Below are 23,856 nucleotides of genomic sequence, written 5' to 3'. Positions count from 1 at the left end.
ATCTTTGTTGACTTGTTTTTTTTCTTGACTGGACTATAGTTTCCTGGCAATTTATGCATTGTATGTTCTTTGATGAAACCTGGACATTAGAAATATACAGTGTTGTATTTCTGAAAATCAGATTTTCCCTTTCCCACAGTTTTGCTGGTGTTTGATGTTGTCATTGCTGTTATTATTGTACGCAGTCTCTGCTCTCATAATCAACCTGGGGTGTAAACTGTACGTTTTCATAGGTATTTTCTGAACCTTTTCCCTTCCTTGAGCACATACAGTGACTTTTCTAAATTCCCCCATATATGTGTTTGCTGTTGAATGTCCTAATCCTGAAATGTTAGAAGAGAAGAGAAGAATAAGAAAAGAGAAGAATCAGAATTATAAGAGAAGAATCAGAAAAGTTAGTGACAAAATCCATATGCCCTTTTTAATGCTCTGGAAGTGCTAAGCCAGAGCAGAGTGGTTTCCCCAGTGGGAGTGAGAGTTGAATAATGACTTCCCGCGTCTATATCTACACTGTATTACCAGAAGCAGGAACCAAAAATCAAAACACGTATCTCTGATATTTGGAGGACATAGTGCCTAACTGACCATTCTGACTTACATGTGTTGCTGCTAGAATATTTGCTTTTGTTTCATGACACAACTTTTGCTAGGAGATGGAATCTTGGGACTCTATTCAGCTATCTTCCAAAATTATCTTTTACTTTTAATTATGTGTCTTTGTATCTAAAGTGAGCCTCATGTAGATGACATAAGTGATTCTTTTTTAAGTCATTTTGGCAATCTTTGCCTTTTAATGGGAGAGTGTAATCTCTTTAAATTTAAAGTAAGTGAATGACAGGCACCTCTCTGGCTCATTTGGTATAACATGCAATGTATGAGTCTTGATCTCAAATTTGTGGATTTGAGCCACAAATGTTGAGTGTAGACATCACTTAAAAATAAAATCTTTTTTAAAAAGTAAATAAATAAAGTAATGACTTAATCTGATATTGTTTTTTGGATATTTGATAGTGTACCATTTTGATTCCTTTATTTTTCTGTATTTATCTTTTATAGTTGTTATCCCAAGAATATCAGTTAATACCCTAAACTTAAACAGTCCTAGTTTGAATAAGAACAGTGTGTTTGAAAAATGCCAAGTTAGTTTTACTAACATATAAATACTGTTGTCTCCATTTTAGTCCTTTTCCTTTGTATATTTATTGTTGAAGATTACATCTCTAAACACTAGTGTGACCATTCACACAGATGTAAAATTGTTTCTTACATTTGCCTTTTAAATCTCATAGTAAAGGGAGGCTGGGTGGCTCAGTCGGCTGAGGGTCTGACTTTTGACTTAAGCTCAGGTCATCATCTCATCATGTTCATGGGTTTGAGCCCTACATCTGCCTCTGCTCTGACAGCATGGAGCCTACTTAGGATTCTCTCTCTGTCTCTGTCCCTCCCCCCTGTTTGTGTGCTTGCTCATGCTTTCCTTCTCAAAATAAATAAATAAACTTCAAAATCCATGAGTATCATAGTAAGAGAGGCTACATGCTCAGAGCAGTGCTGATTTTTGCATTTCAAATATAGTTAACTGTTACCAGTGTTGTTTACAGAATATGGCTTCATATAACTGGTTAGTGTGTTTTCATTTCGTTTGTAGGATGCCCTTTTAGGACAGCTCTTCATCACATTCCCTTAACTTTTTCTTATCTTGAAATTTCTTCATTGAAGATGTTTTGTACTGGTTGATAGTTTTTTCTTTTGTCACTTTATATCTGTCATTCTGCTTTCTTGATTGGGAGTTTATGATGAGAAATCATCTGTAAATCTTACTGAAGATTACTTAGGTATGACAAATTGCTTCATCCTTTATGCTTTCACAATCTAGTCTTTGGCTGTCAATAAATTGGCTATAATGTATTTCCCTGTGACTCTGTCTTTGGTTTTCCAGTTTCAAGTTTGTTGCCTTTGTTGGGTGTGTATTTTAATGTCTTTCATCAAAATTAGGAATGTTCAGTCATTATTGTTAAAATATTCTTTCTGTCTTCTGGGACTTTTGGTTTACTTCATGGTATGTCACAAGTTCCTTAGACATTTTAAATTTTTCTTTATGTTCCTCATACTAGATTGTATCTGTTGTTATCTTACTCTTTTTCTCTGCCTGCTCAAATCTAGTCTTGAATGCCACTGTGGAGTTTTTTTATTTCTGTTGTTTACTTTTTGTGTCTGGAATCTCTATTTAAATCTTCTAACAGTTTCTATCTCTTTCATAAAACTTTGTCATACATTCTTGTTTTTCCTTTGTACCCTGGTGGTTTGATCATGTTTATGAGTGTTTCAAATCTTGTAGAAAGTTCAACATCTAGCTTCCTGAGGTACACTGTTAATTTATTTATTTTCTTTGTATTCACCATACTTTTTTATTCCTTTGTATAATTTTTTCTTTTTCCCCCTGAAAATGGTATATATCAATTTTACAATTCATGTAATAACTGGAAATTAGATCTGTCCTCTTCTCCAGACTTGCTCTTCTTGATGTTGGAGAGTTAATTATGTAGTGCCAGGGACACCTGCTGGCTTAGGCTTAGTTGAGTGGAGTATGCGACTTTTAATATGGGAGTCATGAGTTTGAACCCCACATGGGGTGTAAATTGCTTAAATAAATTCAGCTTTTTAAAGAAGATTTTGTTGTGCCAGTATTTTGGCAAAGTACAAAGAAAAATCTGTTTTACAAATTGGAACTGTATTAATAGTACATTCCTTTAGTACTTTATGCAAACATTTGTGCAAACATTTGTAACCATGCTTCATCATTCACTCTCTGATCATACTATCCTACATATTAGCCTGAGGTGAAAGCTTAACTGTCATGTATTTTTTAGTATTTGTCCCGTCCTATTAATGTGACTTTTCTTTCAGTGTTTTTGGCTGCTTTTCAAAGTCCTGACTTCCTCTCCCCCAAAAAAACTCTCTAGGTCTTGCTACTTTGTCAGTTATAGGTTTCAGTTACAATCTTTGCTCCTAAGAGCTTTGGGTTTTTCTGTTGCCATAGGATGTTTTTGCCCATTACATTGTCTTTTCCACCATAAGTGAGTTCTGAAGAAACAGAAATTGAGTGTTCTCTGTGTACATGAGTTCTGCAGAAGCCTTAGATAAACTAGCCACAAACACAATAGTTTACAAATAAGGTCTTCTTTGCTCCATCCAGAAGCAGGAACAGGATCTCACATTGTGAATGTGGCTTGCCATCTTGAAGGACTTACACCACACAGAGTAGATGGTGGGGAGAGCACCAAAAAACTTTCCTATCATTTTTAAGTTGTGATTTTTGTGATATGGTGTTTGATTGATTGATACAGATTGGTTTTTCAAGAGTTCTGTAAGTTTTTGATTGGTTTCTGATGTTTCCATAGAGGAACAGGAGCTTGGAACTGGCTGCTGTGCAATATTGCTTCTATCCTTTTTAGCATTATTTATTTTTAATTTCCAAATTTTCATATAAGAAGTTTGTTTTAACCCATTAAAAACCTGATAAAAATACTTTAATAGAATATTAACCTCCTAACTTGGTTTCACTATTGTTGAGCTTTTGTTTTGTTAGTGATGTCAATTTTTTGTTTGTTTTGTTTTTAAGTGAATCCATGTACTGCATATAAAATTTGATACTTTAGATAGGATAATTAGGAAATAAGTATTTCACTAACTAATTGACTTTCATCTAAGTACCTGAAAGAAATACTAAAGGAATGAACACATAGGTTTAGAGAAGTGTCAGCATATGTAAAAGCTCTGGACACGTCTTCTTGACCTCCTAGTAGAAAAACAAGGTCATTGTTGCTAGAACTGAGTGAGTAAGGGGGACATTTTTAGAGATGAGGTAAAAGATAACTAGCAATGTGTGTGATTATGTAAAGCTATCGGTCATTGTAAGGACTTTGGATTTTATTTTAAGTCCGTGGTAACAACTGAAGGTGGAATTGCAAGTATACCTACAATTTGCAGAGCTGTTCTCTTGCACCTTGACTTAAGTGAAATAGGAAGTGATTGCAGTGTTTTGAGTGGAGGTGATATGTTTGACTTAACATTTCAAGTTATTTTCTTGGGCTGCTTTTTTTTTCCTTCAGAAAAATGACAAGTATCAGATATTTTCAGTGTGTACTTATTTTTTCTGAGTTTGAGCAGTGTACTATGAGACACCTGCGAATTCTTTAAAAGTATTAAACCACTTCTGCAGAAAATTTTGAAGGAAGTTATATATGTGGATGTATTTAGATGTATTTTGGAGGTTTTTTTGAATCCCATCTTTGGTATTTGTAAATGAGAGGAACTTTTAATTTTAAGATCCTTAAAAGTTGTGTGTTTACATTTGGGCAGACTACATAAATTGAAGTCTGGCTAGTAATCTGGCTTACTAAAACTGAACTATGTATTATTTCCTCTTCTCCTTGTCTTCTTTTTTCTTCATTGCTTATTAACACTTTTGTGAAACCATAATATGTGTGAATAAGAGCTTCCGTCTCTAAGGTAATTGAAGGAAGAGGAGCACAGAACTAGATCCTTGGTATTTGGGGAACTAATCTGGACTAGAACTGGAATACATGTCTATTCAAACACCACACCACAACATTCATATTCTGATGTTTATGTTTTCCTCTCCCAATACATAATTGCTCTTGTGGTACAACAGGTGCTAATGATTTTCCAGCAAGCAACCCAAAAGTTTTTCTCAAGAATTATAGTAGGGGTAGGCAGAATTTTCATTCCTAAGGCATTAACTTCAGTAGTAATTTTTACCAGTTGAGAAAATACTTTAAAGTTAGAATATGGGCATTATGTTCTGTTTCAAATTTGAACCACAAATTTGAATCTAGCAGCTGTCAAGAAGAAAGAAATGTGGCATTTATCCACAAATACAAGTAATTTATAATGCCCTTTTACCCACCAGTTAACACCTAAACATGTGTTAGGCTATTAATAACCAGGATATCTCTCTTCATTTATAAAGCCTGAAAGACTTTGCTTTTGTCAGAGATTAAAGAGATCACCATTTAACCTGAAATCAAAAAGACAGAAGTGGATTTATCACTGATAAACTGATAAAAAAAAAAAAAATGACTTGTTTTTGTCTTGTCTTGAATCTTATCACTGAGGATAGTAAGGGAGAACTATGCCAATTAGGCACATTTTCTGAGTAAAGCAGACTGTATGGAGTTCAGGCACTGGCAGATTTGCACAGACATCAGTAGGTTGATGTTTTTTGTACATTCACATATTCAGGTGAGACAGGGGGTTGCTGGATGGGTGCTTTATTGAAGTCTTTTTCTGATCTGATTTTTGTTAACACGCTCTTTGGTTCTTTCCAAAAGCTCAAAAGTTGACTGAGGCATTTGTGCTTTGTTGATTTCATAGATTTTAAGCTAATTTTGTTGCCTTCATTTTATCCCAACTAACGGTAAGGCTTTTCTCAAATTTGTGAAAACTTTAAGGTCTCATTTTCTAATGGGAATTGCAGACAGACCTCTAGCTTTTAAACAAGTAGTCTTTACCAGCGTGGTAACTATAGAATACCTCTTTTGTAGGTTCCAGAATCATCATCATAAACACAATATTCCAGAGAGATCAACATATTATTCAACATTTTTGAAGATATAAATAAATAAAAGTTACATGAAATTTTTGGTACTGAAATTACAGACTGTTTCTAAAAATCCTCAATTAGGGGCGCCTGGGTGGCGCAGTCGGTTAAGCGTCCGACTTCAGCCAGGTCACGATCTCACGGTCCGTGAGTTCGAGCCCCGCGTCAGGCTCTGGGCTGATGGTTCAGAGCCTGGAGCCTGTTTCCGATTCTGTGTCTCCCTCTCTCTCTGCCCCTCCCCCGTTCATGCTCTGTCTCTCTCTGTCCCAAAAATAAATAAACGTTGAAAAAAAATTTTTTTTAATCCTCAATGAGATGAAAATATATAATCAATATAGTGTTCAAATGATCCTTAAACTCTGGTATATATCAGAATCCTTAAGATTCCTTATTAAAATGTAGATTGCTGGACCTCTCTTTCTGAGTTTCTGAATCAGAAAGTATAGATTGGGCTGAAGAATGTGTATTTTTAAGAAGTTCTCTATTTCCCAGGTAACACACATGCTTCTCATCTGATGATCATTTTGACAACCATTGAAAAATGACAAATGGCTTCATCTGTTTTGAGTTACTTGCTTCAAAGTACGGATCGTTGAAACAGTTCTTCACGGGGCCAAAAAAATAGTTTTCATTACTATATGCCATGTTCTGTTGGGGCTCTAGGGTTATTGCAAGATTTGGGGTTGTTTTTTTTTCCAAGGGACATTTTAAAGGATATCCTGTGGGCACCTGGGTGGTTCAGTCAGTTAGGCGTCCTACTTTTGATTTCTGCTCAGGTCATGATCTGATGGTTTGTGAGGTAGGACCCACATTAGAATCCCCACTTGTACACTCACTTGCTCTCTCTCTCTCTCTCTCTCTCTGTCAAAATAAATAAAATAAAATTTAAAGGTATCCTGCAGATACTGATTTTATTCATGTACATTTGCCCTTTTCATTTTTAGCAAACCTTACCCCCACATCATAATGCAAGAAACTTTAACCAGTTAATTTCCAAGCTATGGTTATAGATTGAAGTTTCACTCTCTGAAAAATAGTTTATTTTTATCCTGTGCTGCTATCTCATTTTTAATGAGTTATAAGTCACTGCCTTGTAATTTCCAATTAATTCATCTCCCCTGCTAAAGATACCCCAGTGTCAGAATAATGTATTGGAGCTTTTTTTTCATTAATGTAATACATTAAATAAAAAATGTTTTCATTTCAGAACTGTTCGTCAGTTGGCACAGGAGCAATTTTTTTTAATGTGCACCAGATGTTGCATGGGACACAGACCTCTACTTTTCTTCATTACTCTGCTGTTTACCATTTTGGGGGTAAGACATTTTTTAATGGACTTAATATGATTCATTCTTAAAACCAAGAACATTCAGGAAATTAGTTTTAAGTTTTATTAAGATTTGGTAGGTAGGGCACCTGGCTGGCTTAGTTAGCAGAGTATATAGTTTTTGAACTCAGAGTTTTGATTTCAAGCCCCATATTGGATGTACAGATAGCTGTTTTTAAAAAATCTTTTTTAAAAAATTTGGTTTATGCTTAGTAAATAAAATATTTTCTAATAATGTCTGTAATGTTTGTAAACTGACTTTTACTTTTTATAAAACTTTCTTGGAAAAAGGTAATTCAAACTCCTTATGTTTTATGTCTTTGCTAGATAGATGTTCCTACTTTATGATCTGGATTTTTTTTTAATTAACATGAATTTTTAACATGACTTTGCAAATTCATAGTACATAATCATATTGCAGAACACAGCAAGAGAGAGAGGTAAACATTCAGGTGACTATTTCACTCTTCTGCGGCATCTTCTTAACTACGCTTACAACAGCAATATTAATGTACCCAATGCTGAAGTTCTTCTGAACAGTGAAATAGATTGGCTCCAAAGGATTAGGGTAAGTGGTATAATATTCTGCTTTATTAAAAGTGGGCTGATAGTTTTGAGTATGTTAAACAAAAAATCCTTGGGAATAATAAAAATAAGAGTATACTTTTCATTACTAGGTAACTCCTAATTCACAGAACATAAAACTAGTTTTATAGAAATGTTTTACTTCAGTTGGGAGTCAGAAAGCTAATGTTCAGTGTTTTTCCACTTTGATATTTTTGGCCTATTTTATCCATTATTGTATTTAATGAATAGTCTTGATTTTTTGTTTCTAAATAATACAGTCTGATAAGTTGCCATTTACATTTAACCACTTGGTACCTTATACCAGTTTTACCAGTTCTGTGAGAGTATATTTCTGAAGTGTATAGCTTTTGGCTGCAGATTAGCATTCTTGTAGAGGATTGTGAAGCCTATTTCCAAAATAGTATTTCACAACCTTGAACCATTGACATTTTAGACCAGGTTATTCCTTGTTTTGAGGAGCTGTGCTGTGCATTATAGGATGTTGACCAACACTTTAGCCTCTAATTGTTAGGTGGTATCTTCCCTTCCCAATTGTGAAAACCAAAATTATCTGCAGACATAGCCAGTATCTTCTTGGGGCAAATTTCCACATTTACTGTTCAAAGAGTGCTGCAGTAGGAAGAAGAAATCACATGAATGGAAAGGTTTGGAGTAATTGCATCTGAGATGCCACTTTCCTCCAGCTCCCTTTTGTTCTTTCTTTTTTTTTGTTCTCCTTTCCTATGAGTTAGATCTCTAACATTTTTATTTTGGCAGGATAATGTTAAAACCACAGGTGAAACGGGTGTTGAAGAGCCAATCTTGGAAGGTCACCTTGGGGTAACAAAAGAGCTACTAGCCTTTCAAACGCCTGAGAAAAAGTATCATATTGGTTGTGAAAAAGGAGGTGCTAATCTCATTAAAGTAAGTTCTAAATTTTAGCACTATACCTACTTATCATGACCTTTTAACAAACATTTGTTTGTTAGCAAATCTGTCTGGTTGAGCTCTACAATAGTTTCCTTTGAGATACCATCTTTGTTACTTACCTTATAAAAACCTTGATCTCAAAGGTTACACAGATTTGTTTACTTTTTAAGTTTTTATTTAAATTCCAGTTAACCTACAGCATAATACTAGTTTCACATATATAATATAGTTGATTCAACACTTTGTACAACACCCAGTTCTCATCATAGGAAGTGCTCTCCTTAATCCACATCACCTATTTATTTCACCACCCCCATGTTTCCCTGCCCCTGCACCTCTGGTTACTATCAGTTTGTTCTCTGTACTTAAGAATCTGTTTTTTGGTGTGGCCTTTTCTCTTTTTTCCCCTATATTCATTTCTTTTCTTTCTCAAATTCCACAGGAGTAAAATCATATGATACTTGTCTTTCTCTTATTTTGCTTAGCATTAAATGGTGATTTTTAAATAAATGTGTGCCTCCTTTAATTCAAGAGATTTTAAAATTATAGTTCACCTTTCAACAATGCAAGGGTTATGGGCACTGACCCCTGAGGCAATTGAAAATCCACATGTACTTTTTGACACACTAAAAACATAACTACTGATAGCTTATTGTTGACCACAAGCCATACCAACAACATAAGTACTTGATTAACATTTATTTTCTATATTATGTGTATTGTATACTGTATTTGAAGAAAATACATTTTCTTTGTCTTTCTCTTTCAAAAAAAAAGGGTTTTGGTGTGTGCCTGGGTGAGTTAGTCGGTTAAGCATGCAGCTTCTGCTCAGGTCATGATATTGCAATGGTTTGTGGGTTCAAGCCCCACATCAGGCTCTGTACTAACAGCTCAGAGCCTGGAGCCTGCTTCAGATTCTGTGTCTGCCTCTCTCCCCTTCCCCCACACGCACTCACCCTTTATCCAAAATAAACATTAAAAATTTTTCATTAAAGATTTTAGTTCGGGGCGCCTGGGTGGCGCAGTCGGTTAAGCGTCCGACTTCAGCCAGGTCACGATCTCGCGGTCCGTGAGTTCGAGCCCCGCGTCAGGCTCTGGGCTGATGGCTCGGAGCCTGGAGCCTGTTTCCGATTCTGTGTCTCCCTCTCTCTCTGCCCCTCGCCCGTTCGTGCTCTGTCTCTCTCTGTCCCAAAAATAAATAAACATTGAAAAAAAAAAAATTTAAAAAAAAAAAAAAATTCGGCATCCTTTAAAAAAAAAAAAAAAAAGATTTTAGTTCATATTTATTTAAAGGTGTAGGCTTATTTAGAATGTTTTTCTTGTAGTCAGCTTTTTTTGTTCCTTAAAATAGCTCTAAAATTGTGTGTTTAATAGTGCTTTGAAAAATTTCATTTTGTTATTTGAAAATCCAAAATTGTTTTCAAAATGTAAAAAGATTTGGGGCGCCTGGGTGGCTCAGTCTGTTGAGTGTCCGGCTTTGACTAGGGTCATGATCTTGCAGTTTGTGAGTTCAAGCCCCGTGTCAAGTTCTGTGCTGACAGCTCAGAGCCGGGAGCCTGCTTCAGATTCTGTGTCTCCCTCTCTCTCCGCCCCACCCCTGCTTGTACTCTGCCTCTCTCTGTCTTTCAAAAATGAATAAACGTTAAAAAAATTTTTTTTAATAAAATGTAAAAAGATGTTTAATTTTTCTCAAATAATATAAAAATACTACCTTCCAAGGGAGGTTTTTTTTTTAGAATATATTATTGCCAATAATATGTCATCTATTTTTTTCACCTCTTTAGGAATTAATTGATGATTTCATCTTTCCTGCTTCCAAAGTTTACTTACAATGTATGAGAAGTGGAGAACTGCCAGCAGAGCAGGCTATTCCAGTCTGTAGTTCACCAGCTACTATCAGTGCTGGTTTTGAGTTGCTTGTAGCCTTAGCTGTTGGCTGTGTAAAGAACCTCAAACAAATAGTTGACTCTTTGACTGAAATGTATTACATAGGCACAGCAATAACTAGTAAGTATTTTAAGTTGTTTTGTTGGTTGAGATACCTCTTTGTTTAAAATTAATGGGTTTTTCTTTCCTTTAGAAAATGTTTAATTTGTGTTTGTTTTTAGCAACTAGTAAGTAGTTTAATAAGTTTAATAATGTGTATAATTAATATTATTATAAGTATTAGAAACTTCATACAGAAAAATTCTCAAATTCTATTTAAATGCCTTCATTTAAGTGTTTCAAGTAACTTTGCAAATTGTTTTATTTTATCAAATGTAAAATGATGTTACGGAATACTACAGGTTATGAATGGAAAGATTTGCAAGCCCTCACTTTGAGATTTTTCAGTGTTATTTTATTTTATTTATTTATTTATTTATTTATTTATTTATTTATTTATTTATTTATTTATTTAATTTATTTATTTTTGGGACAGAGAGAGACAGAGCATGAATGGGGGAGGGGCAGAGAGAGAGGGAGACACAGAATTGGAAACAGGCTCCAGGCTCTGAACCATCAGCCCAGAGCCTGACGCGGGGCTCGAACTCACGGACCGTGAGATCGTGACCTGGCTGAAGTCGGATGCTTAACCGACTGCGCCACCCAGACGCCCCTTTCAGTGTTATTTTAATCTGAGTTTTAAGAAAGTTAAAGTTTTGAAAATGAGAATGTAAAAAGATAACATTTATGTACATTTTACTCAATTAATGCCCACATCAGTCTGATGACATAGTAAGTTATCTCTATTAGATAGGTTTATTACAACTGAAACGCAAAGGGAAAGGAGTAATAAGTAAAATAACAAATAATAACATAGTATCTAATTTAAGAGCAAACCATGGATTTGCAAACACAACATACTTCAAGAATGTCTTCACTGATTTATTTATTAATTTATTTGCATCTGAAACTATCTTGGCCTTGCTGAGTGTAAGAAAGTTTTCAGTCACACTGCAGAGTTTTTAGCTAAACTTTTTGTACTGTGGAATATATATAGAGAAATGTTTGGAAACTTAGGTTTGTTTTTCTAAATTTAGCTTATGAAACTTCTGGTTACTTCATTCACATATAAAAGACTTACCATGGGACGCCTGGGTGGCTCAGTCAGTTAAGTGTCTAACTCTTGGTTTCAGTTCAGGTCATGATCTCACAATTTGTGAGCCCTGGGTGGGGCTCTGCAATGACAGTGAAGATCCTGCTTGGGATTCTGTCTGTCCTTCTGTCTCTGCTTCTCTCCCACCCCCTCTCAAAATAAATAAGTAAACATTAAAAAAAAAAAAAAAAAGACCACAACTTAACACTGAAAGTGCTAACTTTCTTTGTGTATGTGTTTACATTTTTCCTTTCTAACACAAATTGGGATATACTTCACACATTGTTCTTCACTTTCTGTTGTTTGGTTTTACATTTAATAATATATCTAACAGCACATCAAGATCCATCTAATTCTATTTATTGGCTATATAGTTTGCAGTTTAATATACTATAATCTATCACCCAGATAATGATTAATGTTAAGGATTTTTTTTTTGTTTTTGGAAAGTAGTGAATAATGTAAAGTGATTTACAGTTCTGACAGACCTTTCAAATATACTGTCTTGTTAATTCCTCAAGATGAAACTGTAGGCTGTCTTTACTCATGGTCCTAGAAACAGCATCAATAAAATACAGACTCCGTACTTCTTAGAATGGATCTGTGTAGTGGCACACACATTAGTGAAGTAACAATTTGGAGTACTCTTTAAAATGGCTTGTAGGGGCGCCTGGGTGGCACAGTCGGTTGGGCGTCCGACTTCAGCCAGGTCACAATCTCGCGGTCCGTGAGTTCGAGCCCCGCGTCGGGCTCTGGGCTGATGGCTCAGAGCCTGGAGCCTGTTTCCGATTCTGTGTCTCCCTCTCTCTCTGCCCCTCCCCCGTTCATGCTCTGTCTCTCTCTGTCCCAAAAATAAATAAACGTTGAAAAAAAAAATTTAAAAAAAAATAAATAAATAAAATGGCTTGTAATAGTGATAGAATTGTTGCCAATGTTAATTTATCAGCATAACACAGCTGTCAATGGACAGAATCATTATTTTCATGTTACGAGAATCTTTTTTTTTCTCAGCTTGTGAAGCACTTACTGAGTGGGAATATCTACCACCTGTTGGACCCCGCCCATCAAAAGGATTTGTGGGACTTAAAAACGCTGGTGCCACTTGTTATATGAACTCTGTGATCCAGCAGCTCTACATGATTCCTTCCATTAGGAACAGTATTCTTGCCGTTGAAGGCACAGGTAGTGATGTAGATGATGATATCTTTGGTGATGAGAAGCAGGACAATGAGGTAAATTTTAATTATACTGTATTATCCCTAAGTAACAAAGTTGATTAGCAGATATACTGTTGTGGTGGTGGTGGTGGTGGTGGTTGTGGTTGTGGTTGTTGTTTGTAGTGTTTTTTTTGTTGTTCTTGTTTTTTGTTTCTGAGAATATTGTACTTGTAGGATCTTTTTGATCACACTTTTGGTGATAGGACAAAGATCTCTGAGCTACTATCTGTGGCTTATCCTAGTGCTTATCATCTAACAGACTTAAAACTGAAGTTGAAATTTTCTCTTTTTTAATAGGGTTTTTTTGTTTTTGTTTTTTTGCTTTTAATTTTTGTTAATGTTTACTTATTTCTGAGAGAGAGGGAACAAGCAGGAGAGGAGCAGAGAGAGAGGGAGACAGGTACCCAGGATACCATGACGTGGGCTGAAGTTGAACATTTAACCAACTAAGCCACCCAGGTGCCCGGTGGAGTTTCTTTTAGAGCAGTTTTAGGTTTACAGAAAAATTTCCCAGAAAATACAGAGATTTTTTTTCATACTTCTGCCCCTCTCAGTTTTTCCATTATAAGTATCTTTGCATTAGTTTCATATTTCTGTTACAACTGATGAGTCAATATTTTCGCATTACTATTTACTAAAGTCCATAGTTTACATTAGGGATCACTCTTTGTGTTGTATGTTGTAAGAGTTTTTACAAAGGAATAATGTTATGTGGTCATCATTAAAGTATTGTACAGAATAGTTTCTTGGCATAAAAATCCCCTCGATTCCACCTGTTTATCCCTCTTTTCCAACCCCTGGAAACCACTGATATTTCTGTTCCTCAGTTTTGCCTTTTCAGAATGTTACATACTTGGAATCCTGCAATGTGTAATCTTTTCAGACTGCCTTTCTTTCACTTAGCAGTATGCATTTAAGTTTCCTCTATGTCTTATTATAGCTTGATAGATCATTTCTTTTTAACTTCATCCCACTGTGTTTGGAGGAGATATTTTGTACAATATATTATCTTTTTAAAATCTGTTGATTTAATGTGTGTCCTAACAAACGTTTTTTTGTGTAAAATGTGTCTTGTGCACCTCAAAAGAATGTACATGCTATTGTTGAGTAGAGTTCCACGTCAAATCCAGTTGGTTTTTATATTGTTTTTGTTTTGTTTTGTTTTGAATCTTATTTAAATCCACGTAAGTTAACATACAGTGTAGTAATGGTTTCAGCAGTAGAATTTATTTTTTTTTTTTTTTAATTTTTTTTTTTCTCAACGTTTATTTATTTTTGGGACAGAGAGAGACAGAGCATGAACGGGGGAGGGGCAGAGAGAGAGGGAGACACAGAATCGGAAACAGGCTCCAGGCTCTGAGCCATCAGCCCAGAGCCCGACGCGGGGCTCGAACTCACGGACCGCGAGATCGTGACCTGGCTGAAGTCGGACGCTTAACCGACTGCGCCACCCAGGCGCCCCGATCAGCAGTAGAATTTAGTGATTCATTACTTTAATTTAGCATCCAGTCCCATCCCAACAAATACTCCCTTAATGCCCATCACCCATTTAGTCCTCCCCACCATGCAACTTCCCTCCCACAACCCTCAGTTTGTTCTCTGTATTTAAGAGTCTCTTATGGTTTACCTTCCTCTCTGTTTTTATCTTGTATTTCCTGCCTTCCCCTCTATGTTCATCTGTTTTGTTTCTTAAATTCCACATAGGAGTGAAATCATATGATATTTGCCTTTGATTTATTTCAGTCAATGTAAAACACTCCAGTTCCACCTACATTGTTGAAAATGGCAAGATTTCTTTCTTTTTGATTGCTGAGTAATATTCCATTGTGTGTATCTTCTTTATCAATTTGTCATTCAATGGACATTGGCTCTTTCCATAGTTTGGCTATTTTCAGTAGTGCTGCTATACATTCAGTAGTGCTGCTAAATACTGGGGTGCTTATGCCCCTTCAAAACAACACACCTGTATACTTTGGATAAATACCTTGTATGCAATTGCTGCTTCATAGGGTAGTTCTATTTTTAATTTTTTGAGAAACCTCCATAACGTTCTCCAGAGTGGCTGCAGCCACTTCACATTCCCACCAGAAGTGCACAAGGTTTTCTCTTTGTCCACATCTTTTCCAACATCTGTCAATTCCAAATCTGTCAATTCCTGAGTTAATTTTAGGCATTCTGACTTGCTAAGAGGTAGTATCTCATTGTGTTTTGATTTGTGTTGCCCTGATGATAAGTGATATTGAGGATCTTTTCATGTGTCTGTTTGCCATCTGGACATCTCCTTTCAAAAGTTCTGTTCATGTCTTTTGCCCATTTCCTCACTGGATTATTTGTTTTCTGGGTGTTGAATTTCAAAAGTGCTTTAGATTTTGGATACTAATCCTTTATCCATAAATATGTCATTTGCAGTTATCTTCTCCTTATCCCATTGGTTGCCTTTTAGTTTTGCTGATTGTTTCCTTTGCTGTGCAGAAGCTTTTTATCTAGATAGGGTCCAGTTTGTTCATTTTTGCTTTTATTTCCCTTCCCTTGGGAGACATGTCTATTAAAAAATTGCTGTGGCCAAAGTCAAAGAGGTTGATGCCAGTTTTCCCTTCTGGGATTTTTATAGTTTCCTGTCTTATATTTAGGTCTTTCAGCTATTTCTTCATTTATTTTTGTGTATATGGTATAAAAAAGTGTTTAGTTTCATTCTCTTACATATTGCTGTCCAGTTTTCCCAGCACCATTTGCAGAAGAGACTGTTTTTTCCATTGGATATTCTTTCCTGCATTGTCAAAGATTAGTTTACCCATACATTTATGGGTCCATTTCTGACTTCTCTATTCTGTTCCATGATCAGTGTGTCTGTTTTTATGCCAGTACCATACTGTCGTGATGATTTCAACTTTGTAATACAGCTTGAAGTCCAGAAGTGTGATACCTCCAATTCGGTTTGCTTTTTCAACATTACTTTGGCTCTTTGGAATCTTTGCTGTTTCCATTCAAACTTTAGGATTGTTCTAGCTCTGTGAAGAATGCTGGTGTCATTTTGATAGGGATCGCATTGAATATGTAGATCGCTTTGGGCAGTATCGACATGTTAACAATATTTGTTCTTCCAGTCCGGGAGTATGAAATGTTTTTACATTACTTTTTGTCTTCAATTTATTTTATAAGCTTTCTATAGATTTTAGCATACAGCTCTTTTACCTCTTTGTTTAGGTTTATTCCTAGGTATTGTAAATGCAGTTGTAAATGAAATTGATTCCTTAATTTCTCTTTCTACTGCTTTATTATTGTTGTATAGAAAGGCAGTTGAGTTCTGTATATTAATTTTATATCCTACAACTTTTGCTGAATTCATCTATCAGTTTTGGCAGTTTTTTGGTGGAGTCTTTCAGGTTTTCCATATATAGAATCATGTTCTCCTCAAAGAGTATAAGTTTGACTTCTTTGTTGCTGATTTGGATGCCTTTTATTTCATTTTGTTGTCTGCTTGCTGAAACTGGGGATAATGTCTATTACAAGTTCTGTGTTTTTTTAAAAGCAGGATGTTTGTGCCATATGTTAAGCAAAATTTGGTGTTGTAAAGTGGCAAGTATCTTTATTTTAAAATAATTTAGGGGCGCCTGGGTGGCGCAGTCGGTTAAGCGTCCGACTTCAGCCAGGTCACGATCTCGCGGTCCGTGAGTTCGAGCCCCGCGTCGAGCTCTGGGCTGATGGCTCAGAGCCTGGAGCCTGTTTCCGATTCTGTGTCTCCCTCTCTCTCTGCCCCTCCCCCGTTCATGCTCTGTCTCTCTCTGTCCCAAAAATAAATAAACGTTGAAAAAAAATAAATAAATAAATAAAATAAAATAATTTGTATTTTGATATTCTTAACCTTTGATAGTATATTGTTTTATTTAGTGTTCCTTTTGTATTATCAGTTTTACCATCTGTGTGTATTTTTAGAATACTCTTAATAAAGTTTTTCTCACTTTATTGCTTTTTCTGGTACAAGATCAAACTTGTTTGCTACTTTAAATAACACCATATGGTCCTGTTAATAATATCATTAAACAGTAATACATTATCATGCTACCGAGAGTATTCAGTGTATATATAGAAAAGTTACATTTTAGTGGCAGATCAGAGTAAATAAAACTGGGATGTAGTTTTTTATACATTAATGTGGAGGACTTAACTTTAGTTTTTTATATCAAAAATGTTTATTTTTCTTTTACTTTTTCCTTTCTACAAGTTTCATAGGAATTAATAGAGAAGACAGAAAATATTCTATTTATAGTAAGTGGGTGGGTCATCCTTATTCCTACACTTCTTTCCTTCACTGACCAAAACTAGTTTAGCAGTCTAGTGGTTGTGGAGATTCCAAAACATATACCTGCCTACTCTTCTCATATCCAATAAAACACTCCCCAGGCATTAGTGTCTGAATTTGTTTAGTTTTTTTCCTTTTTACTGTTTATTTTTTTTTAAGCCCCCCATAGGAGGTGCTGACACCAATACCTGGTTAAGAACGAGTGTTTGAAAGAAAATTAGAATTTAAATCTTAGTTCTGCATCTCATGTTACTGCTAAGATGTTGAATTAAACATAGAGATGTCTAAACATAATAGCAAGAAAAAAATAATACTGAGAAAATACCAAATTTGTTTTTACCATTTGATAACCCTGTGCTTTATGTTGTTTCAACAGTACAGTGTGGTTGTCTGCCTGTTTACCAGTATGCTTTCCTAGATAGCAAACTTCTGAGGGGCAGGAACTGGATGTTGTTTACTTCTATCATAACCCTCTGACACAGAGGAAACAATATAAAATGGGTATTCAGTACTCTGTAATAACTAAATTTTGCTTTTGTAGCATAATTAAGACCTTTAGATGTTCTGTTTATGCTGCTGTTTCTACCAAAGGTAGTCTTAACTGTGTATATTAATAATCCTGATCATGTCACATAAATTATTTCATGTAATTTATAAAGAATGTGTTAATCTCTGGAAGAAAAATTGAATCCTGAGAAGGTTAAATAACTCATTTCACAAAGTTATTTATAACAAAGTACTCCTTTGTCTCCAGTGTAGGATACTAAATTAAATCTTTGTTTCTTATATTATACCACCTCCAATGGATGTTCAGGATTATTCCTTTTTGATTTTTATATGATAGTTCATCTGTGAAATTATGGGAATTAGCACTAATATTAATAAACTAAAAGTTATGTGCTTTGGAAACATGAAGTGTAAAATAATGCAAATTATTCATTCACTATTTTTATTTGTCTCAACTTACTTTACTTCTAAAGTTAGATTAGATCATCAGTGATCTTTTTGTTTTGTTTTTGGGGGGTTTTGTTTTATTTGTCTCCAGAGTAATGTTGATCCCCGAGATGATGTATTTGGATATCCTCATCAGTTTGAAGACAAACCACCTTTAAGTAAGGCAGAAGATAGGAAGGAGTACAATATTGCTGTTTTAAGGCACCTTCAAGTCATCTTTGGTCATTTAGCTGCTTCTCGACTGCAGTACTATGTGCCCAGAGGATTTTGGAAACAGTTCAGGTAAATCATCAATAGGGGATAATTTTGATTCAGTATACTAACTTTAAAATGTTAGAATGTGTTATTATATGTATATATATACATATTATGTATAATGCTTCCTTCTGATTAACGCCTTTATTCTTTCAGTTCTGTCACTTGCGAATACCTTTCTCTTTTCTAGTTATTTCCGGTACTTATGTTTTCCCATCATGTGTCTGACTCAAGACTTTTGTCAGTAGTCTAGTCATACATATTTTTCCAAATTACCATAGTATCCTATACTTTGACCTTTTATCTTAAAATCTTTCACTCAGTTATTTGTACTCGTGTATAATGTATCTTATGTGCATGTATGTATTTTTTCATATACAGCAAGATTTATAGACAGGTTTAGTTTTGCCCCTGAATTATGGTGTGTTTGAATTTAAATGTACTAAATTGTAATATATTTGTACTTGAATATATTTATGTTTTTCTCTTCATAGTTTTCTTCTTTTAATAGACAAGCTTACAGTTTGTCTGCACTTTTGTATTACTTATGTTCTAGAGACATAATATGCTGTGTTTGTTGTGTTTTTTTCTTTTTGGTAAAGTTGACAACATGAAATTAACCATTGTAACTATTTAAAAATGTATACAGTTCCTTGGCAGCTTAGTGCGTTCGAAATGTTTGTGCCATCATTACACTACCTAGTTCCACAAATTTTTCATGACCAAAAAGCAATGTTAAATACTTATTCCCTAGTTTTCCTTTCTTCCAACCCAGGCAGCACAAAAGCCAGTGTTCTTTCCATATGAATATGGCATTTTCATCTAGCTTCTTTCATCACAAAGTGTGTATTGGAATATGCAGTATCCCATTGTATGGATATGCCACATTTTGGTTATCTGTTCATAAATTGATGGCCATTTCAGTAGTTTCCTTCCTTTGGCTGTTTCAGTAGTACTTCTATCAGCATTCATGTTGTATAAGTTTTTGTGTTGGCTTATGTTTTCAATTCACTTGGTATACATGGTAGGAATGTAGTTGCTGGCTCACATGGTAATTGTTTTAAGTGTCAGGAACCCCTCAAACTGTTTCACTTCCTCTATCATTTTACTTTGTCACCAGCAAAGTGTGTTTTTCAACATCCAGTATTTTATTTTTTATTTTTTATTTTTCTTTTTTTTGTATTTGTCACAACCTTCTGAGTTGGTTTGAGGTGACATTTCATTGTGCTTTTAATTTGCATTACACTAATGAGTAGTAGTATTGAATATGGATTCATATATTTCTTGGCCATTTGTTTTGTTTTTAAGAAAGTGTCTATTCAAGTACTTTCTCCATTGTCTTTTTGTAGTTGTGTTGTAACAGTCCTTTGTATATTCATCATACTAGGCCCTTATAGATGATGTACACCTATTTTCTTCCATTGTGTGGATTTGCTTTCCATTCATTTGGCAGTATCCTTTGATATACAAAACTTGTAAATTTTGCTGAAGGTTCATTTAGGTATTTTTTCTTTTTCGGTTTCTATTTTAATGTATTATTTTTTTATTGTAGAACAATATATGTTACATATAGCTTAAAAACTTCCCATTTTAAATGCTTTTAGGTTTGGGGCGCCTGGGTGGCTTGGTCGGTTAAGCGTCCGACATTAGGACTTCGGCTCAGGTCATGATCTCACGGCCCATGAGTTCGAGCCCCGTGTCGGGCTCTGTGCTGACCGCTCAGAGCCTGCAGCCAGTTTCGGATTCTGTGTCTCCCTCTCTCTCTGCCCCTCCCCTGTTCGTGCTCTGTCTCTCTCTGTCTCAAAAATAAATGTTGAAAAAAAAATTTTTTTTAATAAATAAAATAAATGCTTTTAGGTTTACAGTGCAGTGGCATTGAGCACATTTATATTTTGGTGCACTATCACTGAAATCCAGAACGTTTTACCTTCTAAATTGAAACTCCATATGCATTAATTAGTAACCCCCATACTGGGTTTTACATGGTGATTTTTATATCCTGCAACTTGGCTGTATTTTTGCTGAATGCTGAAAGGTTTTTGTTTGTTTGGGTGTGTGTGTGTGTGTGTGTGTGTGTGTGTGTGTGTGTGCGTGTGTGTGTGTGTGGTGTGATCTTTTGGTAGACCTGCCAGTGCTGTGTTGATAGAAGTGAAGAAATAGGCATCCCTGACTCACTCCTGATCTTAGAATGAAGTTTTTGGGACACCTGGGTGGCTCCTTGGTTAAGTGTCAGACTTCAGCTCAGATCCTAGTTCACAAGTTTGAGCTTATGTTGGGCTCTGTGCTGACAGCACAGAACCTGGAGTCTGCTTTGGAATCTGTGTGTGTCTCTCTCTCTCTGCCCCTCTCTCAAAACTAAATAAGAATTTTTTTTTAAGTTTTTTTAATAGAAAAAAAACAAGCATTCATTTTTACCATTTGACCTTTACCTTACATCATATGTATTAATATTGACCCCAAATGGATCAAATACCTAAGCATACCAAATAAAACTATAAAATATAAAACTTTTATAGAAGAAAGCAAAGGCAGAAAGCATTAGAAAACATTGGGTTTTGCAGTGATATCTTGGTATGACACTAGTAGGAAAAATAGCCTAACATTCTTTTTTTTTTTTTAATATATGAAATTTATTGTCAAATTGGTTTCCATACAACACCCAGTGCTCATCCCCAAAGGTGCCCTCCTCAATACCCGTCACCCACCCTCCCCTCCCTCCCACCCCCCATCAACCCTCAGTTTGTTCTCAGTTTTTAACAGTCTCTTATGCTTTGGCTCTCTTCCACGCTAACCTCTTTTTTTTTTTTTTCCTTACCCTCCCCCATGGGTTCCTGTTAAGTTTCTCAGGATCCACATAAGAATGAAACCATATGGTATCTGTCTTTCTCTGTATGGCTTATTTCACTTAGCATCACACTCTCCAGTTCCATCCATGTTGCTACAAAGGGCCATATTTCATTTTTTCTCATTGCCACGTAGTATTCCATTGTGTATATAAACCACAGTTTCTTTATGCATTCATCAGTTGATGGACATTTAGGCTCTTTCCATAATTTGGCTATTGTTGAGAGTGCTGCTATGAACATTGAGGTACAAGTGCCCCTATGCATCAGTACTCCTGTATCCCTTGGATAAATTCCTAGCAGTGCTATTGCTGGGTCATAAGGTAGGTCTATTTTTAATTTTTTGAGGAACCTCCACACTGCTTTCCAGAGCGGCTGCACCAATTTGCATTCCCACCAACAGTGCAAGAGGGTTCCCGTTTCTCCACATCCTCTCCAGCATCTATAGTCTCCTGATTTGTTCATTTTGGCCACTCTGACTGGCGTGAGGTGATACCTGAGTGTGGTTTTGACTTGTATTTCCCTGATAAGGAGCGACGTTGAACATCTTTTCATGTGCCTGTTGGCCATCCGGATGTCTTCTTTAGAGAAGTGTCTATTCATGTTTTCTGCCCATTTCTTCACTGGGTTATTTGTTTTTCGGGTGTGGAGTTTGGTGAGCTCTTTATAGATTTTAGATACTAGCCCTTTGTCCGATATGTCATTTGCAAATATCTTTTCCCATTCGGTTGGTTGCCTTTTAGTTTTGTTAGTTGTTTCCTTTGCTGTGCAGAAGCTTTTTATCTTCATAAGTTCCCAGTAATTCACTTTTGCTTTTAATTCCCTTGCCTTTGAGGATGTGTCAAGTAAGAAATTGCTACGGCTGAGGTCAGAGAGGTCTTTTCCTGCTTTCTCCTCTAAGATTTTGATGGTTTGCTGTCTTACATTCAGGTCCTTTATCCATTTTGAGTTTATTTTTGTGAATGGTGTGAGAAAGTAGTCTAGTTTCAACCTTCTGCATGTTGCTGTCCAGTTCTCCCAGCACCATTTGTTAAAGAGACTGTCTTTTTTCCATTGGATGTTCTTTCATGCTTTGTCAAAGATGAGTTGGCCTTACGTTTGTGGGTCTAGTTCTGGGGTTTCTATTCTATTCCATTGGTCTGTGTGTCTGTTTTTGTGCCAATACCATGCTGTCTTGATGATTACAGCTTTGTAGTAGAGGCTAAAGTCTGGGATTGTGATGCCTCCTGCTTTGGTCTTCTTCAAAATTCCTTTGGCTATTCGGGGCCTTTTGTGGTTCCATATGAATTTTAGGATTGCTTGTTCTAGTTTCGAGAAGAATGCTGGTGCAATTTTGATTGGGATTGCATTGAATGTGTAGATAGCTTTGGGTAGTATTGACATTTTGACAGTATTCTTCCAATCCATGAGCACGGAATGTCTTTCCATTTCTTTAAATCTTCTTCAATTACCTTCATAAGCTTTCTATAGTTTTCAGCATACAGATCTTTTACATCTTTGGTTAGGTTTATTCCTAGGTATTTTATGCTTCTTGGTGCAATTGTGAATGGGATCAGTTTCTTTCTTTGTCTTTCTGTTGCTTCATTGTTAGTGTATAAGAATGCAACTGATTTCTGTACATTGATTTTGTATCCTGCAACTTTGCTGAATTCATGTATCAGTTCTAGCAGACTTTTGGTGGAGTCTGTCAGATTTTCCATGTATAATATCATGTCATCTGCAAAAAGCGAAAGCTTGACTTCATCTTTGCCCATTTTGATGCCTTTGATTTCCTTTTGTTGTCTGATTGCTGATGCTAGAACTTCCAGCACTATGTTAAACAACAGCGGTGAGAGTGGGCATCCCTGTCGTGTTCCTAATCTCAGGGAAAAAGCTCTCAGTTTTTCCCCATTGAGGATGATGGTAGCTGTGGGCTTTTCATAAATGGCTTTTATGATCTTTAAGTATGTTCCTTCTATCCCGACTTTCTCAAGGGTTTTTATTAAGAAAGGGTGCTGGATTTTGTCAAAGGCCTTTTCTGCATCGATTGACAGGATCATATGGTTCTTCTCTTTTTTTTTGTTAATGTGATGTATCACGTTGATTGATTTGCGAATGTTGAACCAGCCCTGCATCCCAGGAATGAATCCCACTTGATCATGGTGAATAATTCTTTTTATATGCCGTTGAATTCAATTTGCTAGTATCTTATTGAGAATTAGCCTAACATTCTATATCCAGGGAAAATATTCTTCAGTAGTGAAGGGGTGATAAGTACATTCTCAAATAAAGAGAAGTCTGAAAAAACCAGTATATTCATTGAAGTAGAATTACATAACTAAGTCATGCTCAAAAGGATAAGGAAGAAAAAACTGATATACAAACAATAAAATAATAGAATTCTATGCTTAAATTCAGTTATATTAGTAGTAATATAAAATGAAATTGATCCAGTTAAAAGCTGTTAAGTTGTCAGATCAGAACTCCAATTATCTGAACTCCAATTATATACATCCTGTATATGCAAATTTAAATTTAATGCTGTGGGTTAAAAGTAAAGAGATGTGGGGCACCTGGGTTGCTCAGTCAGCAAAGCATCTGACTCTTTGATTTCGGCTCAGGTCACAATCTCTAGGTTTGTGAGTTTGAGCCCCTCTGCACTAAGAGTACAGAGCCTACTTGAGACTCTCTCTCGTCTCTGTCTCTGCCACTCCCTTGGTCCCATTCATTCTTTCCCAAAATAAATCAATAATACTTTTAAAAGTAAAGAGATGACAGTACATGA

General features: G+C 35.7%; 1 protein-coding gene across 4 annotated transcripts in view; it reads left to right on the top strand.

Annotated features, from left to right (window-relative positions):
• The window catches only part of LOC115508045 (probable ubiquitin carboxyl-terminal hydrolase FAF-X), a 184,749-nt gene that overhangs the window by 126,084 nt on the left and 34,809 nt on the right, over positions 1-23,856 (top strand). For all 4 annotated transcript variants that reach the window (XM_030306445.2, XM_030306448.2, XM_030306447.2 and 1 more), the window contains 6 exons: positions 6,828-6,936; positions 7,369-7,515; positions 8,292-8,438; positions 10,229-10,451; positions 12,535-12,755; positions 18,086-18,276. In XM_030306445.2, the coding sequence (XP_030162305.1) occupies positions 6,828-6,936; positions 7,369-7,515; positions 8,292-8,438; positions 10,229-10,451; positions 12,535-12,755; positions 18,086-18,276 (1,038 nt within the window). The remainder of the gene's footprint in view (positions 1-6,827; positions 6,937-7,368; positions 7,516-8,291; positions 8,439-10,228; positions 10,452-12,534; positions 12,756-18,085; positions 18,277-23,856) is intronic.

This window comes from Lynx canadensis, chromosome Y (genome assembly GCF_007474595.2).
Source record: "Lynx canadensis isolate LIC74 chromosome Y, mLynCan4.pri.v2, whole genome shotgun sequence".
Classification (NCBI taxonomy): domain Eukaryota; kingdom Metazoa; phylum Chordata; class Mammalia; order Carnivora; family Felidae; genus Lynx; species Lynx canadensis.
This window is presented reverse-complemented; position numbering and strand designations above follow the sequence as displayed.